The sequence below is a fragment of the Mesitornis unicolor genome, unplaced genomic scaffold (assembly GCF_000695765.1).
Source record: "Mesitornis unicolor isolate BGI_N332 unplaced genomic scaffold, ASM69576v1 scaffold17641, whole genome shotgun sequence".
Classification (NCBI taxonomy): Eukaryota; Metazoa; Chordata; class Aves; order Mesitornithiformes; family Mesitornithidae; genus Mesitornis; species Mesitornis unicolor.
The window spans coordinates 8,548-28,178 of record NW_010164655.1 but is presented as its reverse complement, the minus strand read 5'-3'; the positions used below and the strand labels follow the sequence as shown (position 1 = coordinate 28,178).

The following is a 19,631-nucleotide window of genomic DNA, read 5'->3' as shown; positions in this document are numbered from 1 at the left end:
CAGCAGGAAGGGAAGGATTTGGAGAGACAAAAACCCTGCAGAAAGATTACAGAATATTGAGGAGACTTTGGAGGTTGCAAGTAACCATAACCTGTTGTGAAGGTACCATTTCTTTCCTGCCTACACCACTTCAAATGCTACTTGGACTGTTCTTTATGTGGTACTGAAAAAAAGGATGAAACAGAACAGCATGGAAACGTCTACATAAATAGGGGATAGGCAGGTATCAAGGAGTTGTTTTCTCGTTCCCAAGCTTCGTTTCTTTTTTCCTTAGTGTCGAAAGATATTTAGTCAAATCTTACACGTTACGAGGATGTAATGCCCACTCTCACAATAGATACAGCTGAAACACAAAAGGCTCTGTAGTAAAACTGCACCGAGTCAGATTTTTAACAAGCCGTGTCCTTATTGTAAAATAAATGTCAGTGATTCTAATCCAAGTTCCCATGCAAATCTAAGTTTTAAAAATCAATCAATCTGTTGGGAGAAGGCACACAATGTTTGTAACCTTTAAAGAGAAATGAATAATTAAGCAGGAACTCTGGCAGATACTCCCGCACACTGTTGGTAGCGAAGTTTGGGCTGATTGGTATTAATTTGCTTTACACTGCATCTGTCCCTAAAAGCTTGCCCAAGACCTCCAGAGCTCCTGCCATCACAGCGAGGTATGCACGAATCCTAGAGTAGGTGCACCTCAGAGGCAGTTTCATGCTGGTACAGCAGATATGAGTGGTACCAAGACCAGATCTCTGTCATCAGGACATCAGACCCATGCTGGGGATTTTGTCAGCAATGTGGTGTCAGAGTTCTTCAGAGCCCATCCCATACAGGTACGATGGCAAAATTGTGCAGTGTAAGCCTGGCCAAATTTCACACTTGCCAGCACAAACCCATAACGAGTTCATGACAAGTCTCAGGGGGATTTGAGCTAATAAACTAATTTGAGCTAATAAATTAAATTCTGTTTCCCCATCACTAGGCTTTCCTACTTCTACAGAAACGTTAAGTTCAGCATATAAAACATCTCGCTGTTTCACACTGCTTATTAATAGGTTCCCTCCAGAGTTCTGAAATAGAGAATGGAGAAAAACTGGTTAAAGTGTGTTAGAGAGACCTGGAACTTCTGCACTACATGGCACAAGTGCACATACACAACCTTTCCTGCTCCGGTGTCCTTTGCTGGGCCAGGACAGGACCTTGCTGGAAAGGTAGAGGAGGGATGGGAATGGGAGGAAGCAGGTGCTGTTTGCTACAGGGGAGAAGGTTCCTCTGGATCATCCATACAAGGGGACTAACTGCAGTTGGAAAAATATACATTTTTTTAGCTTTGATAAAAATACAGGTGTGTTATATCGGTACACTTCAAAAAAATGTGTATCTATAGGCAGCCCTTTCAAACAGGACAATCCAATACAGAGTTTTAGACAAAGGTCTTCAGAGAAAACTCAAGAAGAAACACTTGATCAAGAACCTGTTTTCTGCCCCTAAGCCTGCTTTTAAACTGCACTTAAACTGCTATTATTACACAGGTCTTGTTCATGAGTTTTTATGTGGAGTAAATTCACGACAAGGCTCCTATTTGCTTTCAGCATGGGTAACAGACCAGATGACATCTGCACCTGGTAAGGAGGCTGACAGAAGGTACTGTTAAAGGCACTTTTTTTTCTCCTTTTTTTAAATCAGAGTGAATTACAAACATTAAATGTACCAGCTAAACTTAGATGCTCAGTTACATGACTGAACAGACAACTACACACAGTCTGAGGAAAAGGAAATTGAACTTTCTTGCAGAGAGCCAACTCTCCATCTGGCTGTATCTGATGCCAATCCCAAGTATAAATAAATGAAGAGAAAAAGCAGTTAAAGTGAGAAATAGCACCACTACTGCTAAATTATGTCAAAGAACTAAGTCATGAAACGTGCCAGAAGAGAAAAAAAAATACCAAGGCATATGGCACAGCATGGCAGAGCTAGAGCACGAGATGGGGTCCTGGGCAGAGTAGCTAACTGGTGCCCCCCATGGCTCTTAACCCTCCTCTGGGGGACATGGGAGAGGTCGACTGGGAAAGGTGGAAGTGGCTGACACCGCGAACATCGCTCACCTCCATTTACCTCTGTTCAGTTGGGTCTAAGGAACAAAAGCAGGGTAAGGAAAAGAGCCTTTCCTCTCACTTCAATGCTTCCTACCACTTGTAGAGGTAGCAAAAAGCATTATTATAGCATTTATAACATAAATAATAACATGAATAATTTAATATAATATATTAAACAATTCTGGGTATTATAAGCACATTCTTGTTTTCATTTGTATGAACTAAGGACATGCTACACAGATACTGCATAGATATACCCTTAGAGATAATGCCCATTAAAAAGATAAACAAAGGTTGAGGATATAAATTATTGAGAGAGGAGGAAGCAAGAAATACTCTATTCTTGTAAATAATGTATTACACAAATGTATGAATGCGCAGTCAATAGCTTGACCTTAAAATGTCTGAAGAGAACCGCATGCCATTTTAAAACCCACGAATAACATGGAATTGGCAAAAGATACAATGCGCAATTCCCCATGAACAAAAGCACTTAGCTGTCCTAACGTTGTATTAATGCTGTCTCTGTCAATACTAGCACAAGAACAATCTCTGCCAGGAACTGATCAATTTTGCTTGTGCATAAAAGCCCATATATCAGCATATACACAATAGCACACTGTGTATACGTGGATGCCCATAGGAATACTACAGTATGGTTCTCCAACACAGCTGGATGAGCTTTTGGCAGCACAACTATAACATTTGTCTTAAATCCAGTTTAAAATACAAATCCAGATTTGGTCAGGACTATCAGAAGAATTCAACAGTGAATTCAAACTAGAGATACACACTTGTGTCGGAAAACAGCGATGAACTTTATTTTACATTACCTCATCAACAAATGAACCAAACCTTAACTTTTTGAAGTGAGCTGAAACTGGAACTGTTATACAAACTCTTAAATCCGTGAAGGCAATCCCTGTGAAAATGTCAGGTGTTTTACCTGTCTTCATTAATTTTGCATGTTTTGGAAGAGTGTAAAAAGCTAGAGCGTTACAGCTGCAATGGCTTAAGGGACCTTTCAGATGATGCATTCATAAGCCCATAGAAGCCCAGAGGGACATTGCTATGTAGGGTCATTCGGTGAAATGAGTGGCTGAGATCTGAACATGTAATATGATGAAGTATTACTCTCAGCTGTTTTTCAATAAAATAGTGATCCATATATCCCAAAAGTGGACACTCCTAAGAGGTTTCATCAAGCAGAAGCTCCAAGACAAATGTAGCTCTTGTTCTAATTATTTTCTCTTCTTTTTTGGGGGGGGTAGAGTGGTGAAGAAGGAGAGGAGGCAGAGCTCCAAAATGAAGCACATGATCATGATGGCATCACAGCAAAATGAAAGAGCTCTGCACTTTTTGGAAAACATTTGAAACTTCTAGGGATTATGGCATGTTGGAGAGAATATTTTAAAAAATTAAAATCAAACAAACACCACCACTACCAACAAAACCCAAACCAGAGCCATACCACTATTTGGTAGTCAGGCTGAAACTGCTCACTAGAAGTAAGGGATACAGAAGCAGAAGTTACAAGCTGAAATCACTTTAATCCATACCAAAAGCTTTGTAATAAGAACATTATCAGTTTTTAAATCATTTCAGGACATTTTTTTCTGTCCATCCAGCCCCTTCTCTGTCTGGCACAGAACATGTCAAGGCCATTCCAGAAGAGATTAGAGAGGACAGCAGTCTCCTGCTAGAGGAAGGGCTGTGTCTGGGTACTCATTTCACAAAGGTCACCTACCAGCTTTGGACAATAAAGCATGGCTGGGCTGGCTTGACTTCAGACTGAATTGTTCCACATCTTATTTGTAACTTTTGACTCAGCAGTCACCATAAAAATGAGCCTTTGCCGCAATAAAGCTGGATATCATTGCCTCGGTAAAAAATGCTTTGAGTTGTTACATTTATGGGGTCATTTATCTTACAAGGAAATGCAGTGGCCATCTGGGAAAGGGTGGGCATTTTATGAGTAGCTCCATCCAAAGCTTACATTGGACTGTCTTGTTCAGCAAGCAAAGCACGCTTGCTTAATACATTTTGTGATGTAAAACCATTATGTTATTGCATGTACTCTTCTATCACAGCAAGGAAATACTGTTAGAAATACTGATGGATGAGAAAGCAGATGGGCAGGGCTAACAAACTGACAAATGGTGTTCAGATGAATACTCGACAGAATTATTTAAAACTCCTCCAGGATTAACCACCATCCGTTCTCTGCTTCAAATGGGAAAGCCATCTTGCTGACTGGTTGTCACACTTGATAACACATACTGCTGAAATCCTGACTTGTACATATGAAGAATTAACTTGCTTTTTTCTCTAGTTGTGCAAAGTGAAAAGTATTTTCTACCTCTACAAGCAGGCATTATATAAAAACAATAAATACAGACTTTTTAAATTGTGAATTGTAATTATATAGCTTAAAAACAGAGTACATCAAACGACCTGAAAGAAAATCACAGTAAATGACCCAAGATGTTCTATTTTTACCAATATCCACAAATTTAGAGATAACATTACACTATATAAAAAACCAAATATATGTAGATACTGGGAAAAGAAGACAAATGAAGGAAACTGTAATTTTGTCCTATGCAGACATAATGAAATTACTATATATGACCACAGGATTTAGCATGTACAGTTCCAGGTTAACTAATTAGATTAATCTTTAGGGCAATATTTTAGAGAAGGAGTCCTCCTACTTGCCTTCTTGCCACGCAACTTCCTTAAAGAAGTAATTTAATCTAATCTGAAGCACTGATCTTGTTATCTTTTGATTTCATGATGACCAGTAGAATATAGAAGAGTGGTAAAATATTTTATGTATGCATTTCTCAACCCAAATTCCAATTCAACCCAAATCCCAGTTAAATATTTGCTGCAAACAGAATTTCTGAAGTATATGCTTTTAAAATTTAAATATGAACAAATGTCAAGAGGCTTAATGGTATTATGAGGTTGTTCTACTTAGAGTTGTAACCTTAAAATAATTTAACTTCTAGATTTTTTCATCCAGTTTCCCTGAATTCTTTTTAAGTACGTCAATAGGGAGCAGACAAGTCACCTACCCACTCTGAAGATCAAATCATCTTCAATGGGATTCTCTTTTCTTTTGCCAGTGCTGTACATGCTTGCAGGTCTTTTCACAGCTTTCTGCTTCACGTGCCCACTGCCAGGAGATTTCACACGCCTCTTCACGCCTTCGGTGGTAGGGGACACATCTGCTGACCTGACCACTTTCAGTTTGAATGGGCTGCCCTTGATATGTTGATCGTAAAGTCTCAGTGACAAAGTGAAGTCCCCTTCTTTCTGAACAGTATACAAAAACTCGTAAGTGCCGTTTTTATTGTCAAGAATTTCTCCATCTGCCACACTCCCGTCAGGTGTGCTCAGTTCAGCAGTGAGGTAAGCGTTCCCAGATTTACAGAGCTCCCCATCTTTGTCCTTAGTTGTGATGGTAACGGACATGGGCTGTCCGATCACCGTCTGCCTCAGCCCCTCACCTGTGGCCACTGTTTCAGAGGCAACGGCATTGGTGGTCAAAATGGTACCCAGATTGTGAATGGACTTCTTCAGGCCTTCTGTCTCCACTATGAAGTCCAGCTGATCGTTCTCACGTGGCTGCAACGGGAAGTCTCGCTCAGCCAGTTCATTCAGCTTGTCACTCATCTGCTTCTTCACCAGCAGAACTTCGGTTTCGGTGCCATGGTTGAGTGCTTGGGCCGTAAAATTGCTGCAGCTTTTAATGCTTTCTTGTCCTTCAAGTAAGGTGTCCAGCTGTGTCTGGAGGACCTGTGAACATTACCAAACACCAGATTACCATCATGGTACAATAGCTATCCTAGCAAGATGTAGCATGCTTTATATCAGAAGGCCTTTGTTGAAACCCAATTTATAATGCTTTATTTTAGAGTTTATTTTAAAGTTTCATTTTAGAAAAAGTACCACACTGATTCCTTACATGTTCCTGGAATATCATGCTGCAACACAAAAAACGTGCCTTGTTTTGAGTCTTCAAAGGCTTCACAGATCCACTGTCACACTAGATGGAATTGTTGCCCCATCTGTCTGTCTTGGGGTTTTTGTAGTGTTTGGTTTTTGTGGGTTTTGTTTGTTTGCTTGCTTTTAAATAAAGTAGAAGCTTGAACCCTGCTCCATCTAACTCTCAGCAGTCACAGTTAATGAGACAGTTACCAGGAATTGAGCTGTGTGCACAGAGGTAGAGATATTTTTGAGTCATCAGGCCCATTAATAAGGGAGGCTGCAAGAAACAACTTGAAACTATTTCTTCAGAGCCAAGGGAAACCTTGGATTACTCCTCTATGGAGACAGACAGGAAGGCACTCAAGATCTGTACATCCATCCCGAGGAAAATTGAGATCCCTGATCTAAATAAGTGAAGAAAGTAGAATTCTCCCCAGCAGAAGCTGGTAAGTTGATGCCTCAGTTTCAGCAGGCAGGAAAGCAAAATGTTAAGGAAGGGTTGTGGATATTGGGAATAGTTGGGTTGAGTAGCCTGCAAATTTGGTGGGCAGCAAGGAGCTACTCTATATTTAAGACTGAGAAAAAGCATTTATTATAGGCTCAGTTCTGGCCCTCCATCTAAAATCCTTAAAACTGTATTGACCTCAGAATTGTTCAGGGTGGGCTGGGAACAAGGCTAACTTTTTTTTTTTAAAACCACTTTTGCAGTGAACTGGAAAACGGATCCCTGAATTATAACAACCTAGCAGAGAAATTCATGCGAGTCAGGAAAGCCCAAACATTCCAGCTACCCCCCACACTCTCCACTGACAAAATCACCAAACCAAAGTACCCAGTCCCACATGTGGTCTGTTTTTCCTATAAAGAAGAACTAGGGCACAGACGTTACTGTGGATCAGAGAAGTTATTTCATTGACCATCACTGTAAAGTAAATATTTTTTAAGCATTTCAACTGATTTTAAAGTAAACTTGGAGACTGGGTGTATCTGTTCCTACGATACTCTTCCCTTGCTGAGGCACACCATGTAATGTCACTGCATTCTAAGGGCATTTTTCTTCTGAATTTTACAAAGCAATCTGCGTTTCACAAACTGGAGAAAAATCCAAGCTGATGAGTTACTGATACAGAAAAGTGATAACCCAAATCTTTTGCAAGTAAAACAGAATGAGCAAAGCTCAAGGCTAAACTGAAATTTCAAATTACCCAGTTTTCTAGGCACCTATAAACCTCACAGGATTCTGTATAAGGCATTCTAATTTGCCTTGTCTTTATTCCAGGACATAAGTAGTTAAACAGATAGCATAGCTGATAAAGTCCCAGGATGACAAAAACCCGTATGGCTGGGATAACAAACCACAAACTGAGGAGGGAGACCATTTGCAGCTATGTTTTAAAACCATTTATTTCTCAATATCATTTTCTTTCATTACAAAGATGGAGAATATTCAGTCTTACCATAACTAATATTTAAAATGTGATAGGAGTATTTTACATGAGGTCTCTTTTAGTTCATTGGACAACTGAAACTGAACTTTCTTTTAGGAAAGTGTGGCCCTTTATTTTTTTCATTTTTGCAAAGTACAGGATCAGAATGACAGAATCTTTGGGTTTGAATTATTTTGCAAGACTACTATTAATTCAAAAGCAAAATTCAATTCCAATCACTCCTTTTTATACAGGGAAGATACTTCTCTTACTGCTTAAGTGCAGCTTTGTAAAAATTTGATTTTCTAATGCCCAAAATAGTTTTTAAACTATTTTAAATTCTTTTAAAAAACACCATATTCCTTCTTGTGTGAACTTTGCACGTGCCCTGAGTGTATTTGCTTGTTAAGAAAATAAGTTTTTGAGACATCTTGTATATGTTTAGATGAACCTGGATCTAAGACCAAATTTTTTATGCTAAAAGCTCCTCAGCTGCTGCTTAGCTCTGGAGATGACTAAATTCTGTGTCCCAAGGGTTTTGGACTCCCTCTTTTCCTGAGAGTACACATTGTGAGTCCAGAGGAGGGCCACAGCGATGATCAGAGGGCTAGGGCACCTCTCCTATAAAGACAGGCTGAGAGCTGGGGTTGTTCAGCCTGGAAAAGAAATGGCTCCGGGGGGACTTTATAGAGACCTTCCAGTACTTAAATGGGGCCTACAGGAAAGATGAGAGACTCATTATCAGGGAGCATAGTGATAGGACAAGAAGTAATGGTTTTAAACTAGAAGAGGGTAGATTTAGACTTGATATTAGGAAGAAATTCTTTACTGTGAGGGTGGTGAGACACTGGCACAGGTTGCCCAAGGAAGCTGTGGGTGCCCCCTCCCTGGAAGTGCTCAAGGCCAGGTTGGATGAGGCTTTGGGCAGCCTGGGCTGGTGGGAGGTGTCCCTGCCCATGGCAGGGGGGGGGAAACAGAAGACCTTTAAGGTCCTTGCAAACCCAAACCATTCTATGATTCTGTGATGTTAGAATTCTTCCATTTTCAAAGGCCCAGCAGTTCAATACCTTCCTGTTCCACATCCAGAAACGCAGCATTCCTCTGCTTCAGACATCTGGAGACGCTCAGTAATTGCAGAGTATGCCTAAAGATGCCAATATTATCAAGCACTCTTGAAACTCCAGTTGTTGATGCTAATTTTTTATATATAGGCTAGTTTGAGGGAAGAGATATTTCTTTTATGTAAAACAGACAACTGATGCCCAGGTAGACAAGGACTGAATTATTTTATTTGCCTGGTCCAAGCTTACTAATCCTCAACAAAACCCCTACCTACAGGCTACAGGCTTCTCTTTGTAAAAGGGCAGATTTCTGTTCTCTTCCTCTGAAGCTTAGTCTACAACACAGAGGCAAAACCACAAGATTCAGTCATCCAGATAGGAAGTAAAAGAGTGAATATGGCTCTGAACCTATTGGACTCTGCATTCCCCTGAGAAACAGAGATGTCCCTCCAATCTCTATGTGTTCCAACTAGTGACATTAAATTTGAAACATGTAACCAGGCATTTGAAAGGAAAACAGTGCTTTAAAGCAAAATGGTAAGTGTTCCTGAGTTCTTCAGGAGAAATTGTTTGGGCTGTGTTTTCATGGGGGTGCTCATAGGGTTGCAGACCAAGGATTTCAGACTTTCCTTTGGTGTTTCCTTATTGTCCTTTGCACATCAGCATGTTGGCTTTAAGCAGGTGTCTGCTTCATGTGTTGGCCATTTTACCTCCTCACACACCATGCACAAAGGGCTACCTGCCCATACAGGGTCTGGATTCTCTTTATAAGGCCAGGCATCCACAAGCAAGGCTCTGCAGCACTTGATTTAAGGAAAACAAAGTTCTCCTCTGGATCTCAGACACAATTTGTCGAACTGGCGTCCTGCATAATTCGTAAAAACTGGATAATTAAATTAATAGCTTTTCATTGAAACAAAACATGCATCTTACTTTGTGTTTAAGGCCATAATTCACTTCCAGTTCCATAAGCAGCACGCTCTTTCGCACATTTAAAGTCTTCTGGAGTTCATCAAAAGTGGAATGAATGTCATCTACAATGCTAGCCTTTTGGTTGGTTAACTGGTGTATGATTTCAGATATAAAATGAAGTGCTGAGTCGATCTCTGGAAGCCTGAGGGAAGGATTAAATTACAAAGATTGCTGTTTCAAAAGTCATTAAACATTGGCCCTTGCCCTGATATCTTTTGATGAAACAATCTCATCAGCAGGCTGTCTTTAAACTCGGTTATTTCCCAAAAGTAAGTTTATTCTTGTTATAACCACTTACTGGTTTTGGTCTGATAAAATAAGGCTAAGTCAGAGCCCTCTGTTGTGGAAATTCCATTAGATTTTAGGCATTTCCAACAAGGAGGCCTTGGACCCTCTGTCCTTTATGCAGATGTATCTACTTGGGAAGATATAACTAGAAGCTACCTCACTTCTTAGGTTTATCTACTTGGGAAGATATAACTAGAAGCTACCCCACTTCTTGGGTGGTTTTTTTTTTAGCCTTTCTGCCACCATAGTGTTTGTACTAGTCTTTTAAGCAGCCAATACTATTTATTTGTCATGAAATTAATGACTGGCTAGTACTTTTATGCTTAATGTTTTCTACTCCTCCTGTGGAGGACACTTGTATTTCTAATGGCCTCTGTTTTGTGAGAGACAGATAGGAATCTTTTGCTCTTTTCTCTAATCCCTAAGAACATCACACAATGGATTTTTTTTCCTTATGCTCACCTCACTGTCCCTATTTTCTAGGTAAAGGTCCATGGCACCAGCACATTAAAACATCTACCCAAGCTAACACAGGAAGTCAGTGGTAGAATTGAAAAAGGAAAATAATCAGTGGAGTCTCCATACCTTTTGTTGACAGCATCCAGCTGGACTTGGAGGGAAGCCTTGTGTTGCTCCACCACATCCTTGAGCGGTACCGTGGGATGCTCTGCGTGTTCTCCCTCTGTACACTCCCGGCACATGGCTGTCTCGCAGGACTGGCAGTAAAACTCCATCACCTAGGAAAGTGCACAACTCTAAATTCAAACATGGCAGCAGTAACATCACCCAAAGCACATCCTACCGGGTCTTGAACTCATGTTATTATCCAAGGTCTGAGACAAAGCTTCTCCTTTCTTAGACACCAAAAATCTACTGTCTAAAAGATGGCTGTTATTCTTATCTATTTTATATCAAGATGCTGTTTTAAATGCATTTTATTCTAGCTGAAGGTGTCAGAATAGCAGCCTGGGAAACAGAATGCTGGACTTAAAGGCTGGCTCTAACATCACCTCTATACTGTGCAATAATAAGTTTTGGTGTCTTTCTCAACTACTCCATGAAACAACTCTAAAACCCAGGGCATTCCAGTCCCCTCACTAACTCAATCCTTAGTTTCTCCAGAGGGTCTGCTAAAGAAAGTGTAAACTTAGGCTGGTTTTTGTAACAGGGCCACCAGTGGAACATGAACTCAATGGAGTTCACCAAATAGTATGGTCATGTGCTAGAGAAAAGCACCCTAAATGAACCAGTGTGCTGCAGGGAAAGATCTCCATATCCCATTACTAATCCCTTAAAACCATCAAAACCTCATATCTGAGTTTATAAGAAGAGTGCTCATCTACACTTGAAAGAGGAGGAGATTGTTTCAACCTGTCATGTACCCAGTATGATGCTGTCTAGAGATATAAAAAGATCTTTACATGTAATAAATACCCCAAATTCAGAATATATTCATGAAGGGAAAGAAATAGAGAAGTTCTGTGCCCAAAATCATATGTTAGTCAAAATAATGAACATAGATGCAAATTCAACATGAGATTTTCTTTTACAGCTAGGAAGGCCTTGAGCACAAAGCATTTTGGGCTTATTAAAAGTGTATAAGGAAGCTCATAGTATATGCTTCAAAGCAAGACATTGGCAGCTCTCTTCCATCCAGAACAGCATCAGAACCTAAAATAACTCGGCTGATGCTTCTGGCACGCAGATCTCTCTCCCAAAGACAATCATGCTGGAGATGTTGGTTTTTACACAACAAGACGGTTGTGCAGAACCGGTTGTCTTCAGGTGAGCAGAGAGACCTGTAACAGCACTGTGCAAAATAGCTGGCTGCTCAAAGACATCTTGAGAATTAGGAGGGGGAAGTAAGCACCATGATTTGCATGTGGCTATTAGCATTAATAGGGATTTTCCTCTGATAAGCTCCTTTCCGTCTTATTCCCCCATTCTTCCCTCTTATCTCAATTCACAAGATACGGGATTCACACGCAATGAGGGTTTAGTCATTTGTTGGCCATTTGTGTAAGCCACTTTAGAGAAAATTTAAAAGCTGCTCCAAATAAACTGTGCAAGATCAAATTTATCAGCAAGGAAAAAAAATACACCTTCTAAATAATGGCAACCTGCATCAACACTACTCCGGTCACAGTGAATTTAGCAGTCTCACAGTAGTAGATCCTCTGAGGCATAACAGTCACTTTGGTAGGCACTAAGATGTGATGCAGTCTTATAGTGCATAGAGGAAATGAGTTAAGCAGAGTTTAGGATTTAAATTCTTTTCAAATGCTTCAAAAATTTGCAACCAGAAACACCCAAAAAGGGACAATATTTTATTAGGAAACTCTTAAGTCTTTTTTATATTGTCAAAAAAATAATGTCTTTTGAATGAGTGTGAAAAGTTCATCTTTCTGCCACTTTAATGCTCAGGTTCAAGATAATTTAACAAGACCTTATTCGATATTTTTATCTTTGGATGCAATGATTAGAATAATATTTCTGTTTCCTATTGAACACTTCATAATCGACATTGTTACATTTGCAGCAACGTGTATAACAGAGAAAGCATCTCATTGGCATATTACAATTTAGCCTAATCAACTTTCTTCCTCTTTATTCAAGCACCAGAGAATCACATAAGCTAGAATGGTAATAGCAAGCAGACCACAAAGATCTAATGTATATGTCTGCACAGAAATAGTCTTCTTTGCCTCAGTCAAATTAAAAATGGTTCAGATGAAGCAGCTTTCAATTCCCATTAAAATCCTTGGATTGTGCCATAGCTGAAGGAGAAAGAAAACCTAATATCAATATGATTCAGGCTTCAAGTGCCTAGATAAGCTGATTTCCGAAGATTTTGTCTAGCATTTCTTAATCAAGTAAGATTAATTCCTAACTACAGACAGACACGTATTACTGGCTTTTCCTCTCTCCCTTCCATGCCAAACACGAGCATCACGTTTTGTGACATTCCCAGAAAGCTTTTCATGAGGTTAGCTTTACAAAACATCTCAGAAAACAAAACAAAACCCATTTGCCTGAACCCCTCCTTTCCAAATTGAAGAGAGCTCTGGGGCAGGATATGCTATGGAATCCAACACTGGCTTCAGCTGCATTTCCACTGCAGTCAACAAGAACATTCTCATCAGCTGCAATGAAAGATGAATTAAGCAATGTTTTTTAAGGAGTTTTGTAAGACTATCATGGCTTAACGTGTTTACATACAAGTGAACCACCCAAATCCTTTATATGGCTTTCCAATTCAGTCAGATATGATTGTGTCAGTCACACTATCACTTCCTGACTGTGTTCATTGTGAGGCAGAACAAAATTTTACCAGCAGTGAGCTCAGTTTATTAGTTCTAGTGCTCATTAATAGTCTAACGCTGACATTCTGAATCTTTTATTTCGCCTCGGTGACACACCGAATATTGAGGAGTACAGAAGAAATTAGATTACACTTTAATGGGATACAAGAGTGAGTGACACGGTAGGAAGTACAGAGGTGAGGAGAAAAAAAACGAGTTTAAAAGGTATGTTAGGAAGTCACTTCATCAGAATATCAAGGATAGGTGCTTTTTTATTTTTCTAAGAGAAGCATACAGGCAGTGAGCAACACTAGCACAAGTTCAGGAAATGTTTTTCTAGACAAGATCTTATATCTGCCAAGTTGCCAAGCTCTTCTGTGATCTTTGGAGAATGAGCTAGTCAGAGATAAGGCATGCTCTCTTGTTACAAGCATTTAATATCGGGTGTGCTCTCCTGTTACACTCCATAGGCAGAAAATGCACTGCACCTGTAAAAGCATGGATCCTAGGCTGCAGGCTGCCTTTCACTTAAAAAACCCAAGCATGTGCTTTTCAGGTTGGGTGACTGCAGAGAAGCTACACCACTCATTACATATTATGAAGTAATGGACCTACAATTTCAGAGTCTGCCCTGTCTTGGCTGTTGTACCTGGCCCCTAAATGACTTTAAATGAATGTTTCCAAGCCAGGATGCTTACAACCAACAACAGTTGCAGGTGTTTAGCAGCTGAGAATAAAGCCAATCTTAATTTAATGTGTAGACAGAAGCTAAGAATCTTCTGTTAGGTTCAAAAGTTCCATGGCATATGTGCCCTGTTACCTTGATTTAACAAGAACATATATATGTGCTCTCTGTTGAGTGAATTTGAGGAAGCAATTGTTTATAGTTCAAGCACAGAAAACCATCTCTCGTGTAAGCTGAGTTTCATTTTTCATAAGAACACACACAACAAAGATGCCACAACAGAGGATGTGCACAGAAGGAATAGGATACACACACATGTATGGAAAATATGAGTGGTGGGAATAAGAGAGGAACTGGTCTCTTCAATCTACCTGTCCTGAGGATGGCTAAGTTGCAAGCAGAGAGGCAAGCCAATGAGAAAGTATCTGCATATCAGTTTCTATCAGAAATGTTTCAATCCAGCATGGCTAGAGAGACTGAAAAAATTATTTAAACAGAAACTTGTTTCCAAGCTAATAAATAAAATAAAATAAAATCTGGTAATATTTAAATGAAATATACTCGATGCAAATTTTTTCCCTTGATAGTAAAAATACAATGGGTCTGACCCTACTCAAAGCAGTATGTAAAAATTGTTGGAGAGAGGATTCAATGCAATGCACCCTGCCCTGTACACCCTGCCTTTCAGCCAGACCCACCTAGCCGCCTCAAGCAGCTGTCCTCAAAGCTCACCACAGCTCCTCACATCACGAGGACTAATGTGTGCACTTTAGTGTTTAATTTCCTAGCCCACAAAGCTTTAAATTGGAGTCACTCTCAGCCCATTGCCAAGTAAGTTTAGACTTACTTTCCTAGGAAGTTCTCAGAGAAGTATAATGAGAGGTACTTTTAATTGTAGGCAAATAATTTTTTCCTAAGCACACCCAAAGAACAATTGTCAACGAAGTTGACAATGTAAAATGCAGATCAAGTAACATCTCATTTTGAACTTTTTCTGCATTTCGCAATCAAATGGCTCCTTTCATAATTGCTATATCAGAAAAGAACTATGATTCGTGTTAAGAAGAGCCAATAAAATGCAAGTAAAAACTAGGAATGTATTAATCAGTAACCACTATACACACATAGGTATATTACACATTAAAAAAGTCACACCAGTTATTCATTAATCAAATACAGCAAATCAGTTCTACAAGTCCACCTAATTCCAGCAGGTCAGTAAGGGAGAGAGAACTCCCTTGGTGCCTCTGATCAGTTCCTATCAGCTGAATTCTTCTTATACGACCTATATACGTAAACTGAGTATCACATAAAACATTCCCAGAAAGTTGTCTTAAAATACTGGCACATATTTCTTGGCTTGCATAGAATCTCAGCGTTCAATTTACAACACAGTGTCGCTCAGCTTTGCAACGTGGTCTGCTTACATGTTTGCATAAGCCTGGCTACGAAACAGGAGCTCATATGCCTACCATGAAGCCACACAGATTAATATTGAAATTTGTGAAGTAAGCAGATTTAGAGCTGTTATTGTAATAATCCAGGGATACTTACTCAGTTGGGGTACTTGCCAGTGAACACAGCGATATGATTTGAGGTTGTATGGTGGGGGGATGCTGGGCAAAAAAGTAGATGGGAGAAAAAAACCAAAGCAGCCTCCAAGGACGGATATGTGAGAAGCACAAAACACTGCAGGATAAACAGACGCTCTCTGTTTCTAGGCTGTGCTGGCCCAAAGCATCCTGAGCTAGGACGCCCTTTTACTTGGCTCCATGTTAATATGCTCACGTGGCTTTTGGTACTGCCTCAGTGTGCAGGTCAGTTAAGCTTATAAGCTCCCTGATGCATGCTGCCTAAACAAGCCCACATGATCCCATGGCCCTAGTTGAGCCTACAAATAAGAGAGCTATGGAAACCCATCCCAAAGAGGTCAAGGCACAAGATTCAGCGCTTGTGGGACAACAATTTTGACCAAAAGTGCTAAAAGACAGTATCGTCCATGATGACTGGTAAGATAAAATAATATTCTGACTACTTTAAGGTGCTCCACTAAGAGCATTAGAGTTAATTTTAAGAATCCCTTGTCTTTTGTTGACATATTACAAAATCAAAGATTCATCATGACTCCAACTCCCTCACTATCTTTTAGAACAAAACACCGAGGACAAACCAAAGCAGTCAGTACACATCAGTACCTGTACGTATCAGAGGAGTTCATCTCACTTACATTTCCGTCATGATTGGGGCAGGAGAGCGGTTTGCCCGCAGCAACAGCGGTGACAGTCTCCAAGATGGAGGACTCTTCGATGTTGTTGTCCGGCGTTCGTTGCAGGACATCCATCAGGTTGGTGATAAAGAAGTTGTTCTGGAGTGCAGAAACCCCTTTCTCCGGCAGAATGGAGGTCTGGCGGCACACGGGGCAAGAAAGGGTTAAGCTATGGGCTGGAATGTAATTCTGTAAGCACCTATGGAGAAGGGAGGTGGATGGGAAAAAGAGAAAGGCAAAGTATCATCAAAGAGGGAAAAAAACCTTCCATCAGTTTAAGAACTGGTTTGAAATAATGCTACCCTGACTTACAAAAAGAAAGGTAAATCACCAGGCTTCAGAAGTAAAAGTGGTTACGGGGATTTTTTTTTCCCTTTATATCTTTTTTCCTCTGCCGCATGAAAAAAGGTTCAATAAACTGACATCACCGCAAGAGTTATGTGCCTTTCTTCGAGATATTTGTGCAGAGTGGATCCAGACGTCTACTGGATCTTGCTCCCAGGATAGTAAAAATGATAAACTATCGGACAAAGTTAGACAGACATGAAGTTATTGCATTGAGTATTTGAGTCTGTGTCTTTAACTGAATAACCGGTGGTTGACCTTTGTCTTTCCAATAGAATCTCCTTTATTAACTTGTATTTGTGGGTTTAGTGTTTCAGAGCTAAAACCTGGTCCCAATGAAGCCAATGGAAATTCTTCCATTTATTTCAATTAGGAAAGTTATTTGGCAGTTACCCAGAATCAACAGAGCTCTCTTTACTACATAGAGAAGCATGTCCTAGGTCATCGCAGTTTGTGGTCAGGGGAGATTTGGAGGAGATTTTTGTTTGTTTCTGTTTAATTTGAAGGCAGGTATTTGGTTTGTTTTAGAAAAACTAAATTTCACAGAATATAAACCTGACACAACAGTTCTGTGATCCACAATATGCAGCAGGCTGCTCCGGGTGACAGTTCATGTCACTTTTGGCCTTGAAAATCAAGTTAACAGCTGCTGGGCACGCAACATTCAACTGGAACTGGCAAGTCATTCTAGTCCTGTGAGCACAGGAAGCTTTGCAGAATGCGGTTCTTCAGGAGTCTAAAAGGGGAGCAATGTTACCAAATTCTTCACGAGATGCCAACCAAGAAAGTGTGACCTCGCACAGCTTCGCAGCTCTTATCCACTTCCAAGGGGTTTGCCAGCACCACTCTGCATCCTCCCTTGGCAGCTGTCCTCCTGACCCCCCAGTAAGGGCTCTGTGAAAGGAGAGCTTAGGCTTTGTCCATCAGCACTACACTGGAAGAGTTCTTCCAGCCTCTCTCCATAACCAGATCAGCGTAAGAGGATTACAGTGAAAACCAAAAGCTGACCTTAGGATTTACTCATGAACTGAAGTCAAGAAACTTAAGACATGGTGGGGAAAATCTTGACTTCACTGGCTTCAGTGAGAGTTTCACAGCTGACTTCCGTAAATCTGAGGTTTCCTATTATTCTACAAAAGACACATTCAAAAATCCACCATTTTTCCTGCACCCTGTGCCAAATTAGGTACACACACCAGAATTCTGACTAGGAGGTGGAAATCTCCTGAACTAAATGTTCACACACTACAGCATTTATTATAACTCTCATTCCATTCAACATATAACCCAGAGTTACATCCCATCTTCAGATAAAGAACTCTAGCCAACAATTCTTCAGATAACTTTTCTGCAGGTGCTGTATTCTGTCCAACATTTGATAGATGATATAACATTAAAGTATCACTATGTACATTCAATTCATTCAGCTGAATACAGTAGAAGGCAGGTTGCTGTTTTATCACATCTCTTTTCAGAGTTTTTCCATTTCAGTCAACCAAGCTGCAGAATAATGAAGACACTTAATCACTCGTTATTAATAATGTATATATCATGTCTAACCCTTGGACATTAAAGGATGGGATAATCATTTCTCTGCTTAGTAAATCAACAAAGAAAGGTTTTTATTGTTTCAAATCATAGACTCATCAGTATAAATTTGAGACTATTAATTTGAGGTCCAAAATCTGACTGCCATCACCGTTCACACTGTTGTAACTGTATTCATTAGTTCCGGATTTACTTTTTATTTATTCTTGCATAAAAGAAATATATTCCAAACATTCCACTGCTGTCTCTTCTTCTTGCCTGCCACAAATAACAGTGTTTTTCTACATCCCTGCCTCTCCTGCCTTCCCAGACTTTATTGTGCCTTAATATCACCTTTACAAGTGAAAAGTCTCTGCCCACTAAAGGATGCAGAGTTCTCTGGTTGTTACAAAACACAAATACCTAGTTACAAGCACAAGGACTTACCTCTCACAGAAAGTGTGCAGGCAGGGAAGTACTTTGGGGTTCTTGTAACGGTCCAGGCATATGCTGCAAATCAGAAACTGCTTGTCAATCTGACGGACCACAGGGCTTGGGATGTTGGAGCCTTCACTGGCCATCCTAGACCACTGACATATGGGTCCTGTTCCCTTCTACCCTGCACACTGCTGGAGTGGGGAAAAGAAAAAAAGAAGAAAAATGGCTTATAAATCTCATGAACTAACAACAGCAACAACTCATTCACTCACGTTTCAGCCTTAATGCAGGAATTCATATTTCCATATAAAACCAAAACAGTAAAGAATTAAACTTCTAAAATGGTTTGTCAGTGTTGAGAGCCTGTGAAACAGTCAGCCAACTCTGTAACACCACACAACACCTCAGTGTGAGCAGGCATTCTGGAAAGGCACATTGCCTCTGGACTGAAAGAGATACAGGGCTGTCTGGTTTTAAAGAAATCCCACAATAAAAATGTTCTTGCACCAGTAGGTTCAGCCAGTGATAACAAACATCAGATTTCTTACATCTACAGTACTGCTGGCAAAATGCTTAAACTGGAACTGCACCAGCCAAATGGCTTTGTCACAGGCAGAGTTTGAAAATGGTTCACCTAACATTACTTTCCCCTGTAAGTGCTGGCGTTGTCAAAGATGTGGCAGGTTTGGACTCCAGGAAGCCCCCAAGAGGAACCTCCAGAACCAGCCAACCCCTGGGAAAGGAGGGCTCAAATTCTGCATCAGCAACAGGGGGCAGGTAGGTGAAGTGAAAATCCTCATGACAAAAGAAACCGAGCAAAGAAGAGGCAACTGACAGCTGCTGAGAATCAGCAAAGGTAAGGCGAAGGATACATGAAGCACATCCAAATAATAAATGCAGTAACAATGGCATTCTAGGCAGACAGACTAATAGGAATCATGTTTCTAGGACCAAAGACTCTTCATATCCTTGGCATAAAAAGCATGAAATAAAAGGATAAGAAAAAAGTCTGCTGAGTGACAGAATTAAAATTGCAGTTTAAACACCAGCAGGCTTGGAACACCTCATCTCCTGGATCAAGGCACGGGGAGAGAACAACTTAGTTTATTTTCAGCTGGAAGTACAGATTATAGCCAACAGATTATGCAGAAAGAGAAGCCAGGGGAGGAAAAGGAAGGAAGCAACTCAGGGAAAAGTAAACAGCCTGCTAAAATAGTTTAGGTAAACCTGA

At 40.2% G+C, this 19,631-nt stretch overlaps 1 protein-coding gene across 1 annotated transcript in view; it reads right to left on the bottom strand.

Moving 5' to 3' along the window:
- The window catches only part of TRIM2 (tripartite motif containing 2), a gene marked incomplete at its 3' end in the record, with an annotated part of 20,738 nt that extends 10,126 nt beyond the window's left edge, over positions 1 to 10,612 (bottom strand). Inside the window, exons 1-3 of the mRNA XM_010194390.1 lie at positions 10,423 to 10,612; positions 9,511 to 9,691; positions 5,174 to 5,897 (exon numbers count right to left, since the gene is read on the bottom strand). Coding sequence (XP_010192692.1) covers positions 5,174 to 5,897; positions 9,511 to 9,691; positions 10,423 to 10,571 — 1,054 coding nt within the window. The remainder of the gene's footprint in view (positions 1 to 5,173; positions 5,898 to 9,510; positions 9,692 to 10,422) is intronic.
- Positions 10,613 to 19,631: the final 9,019 nt, after the last annotated feature.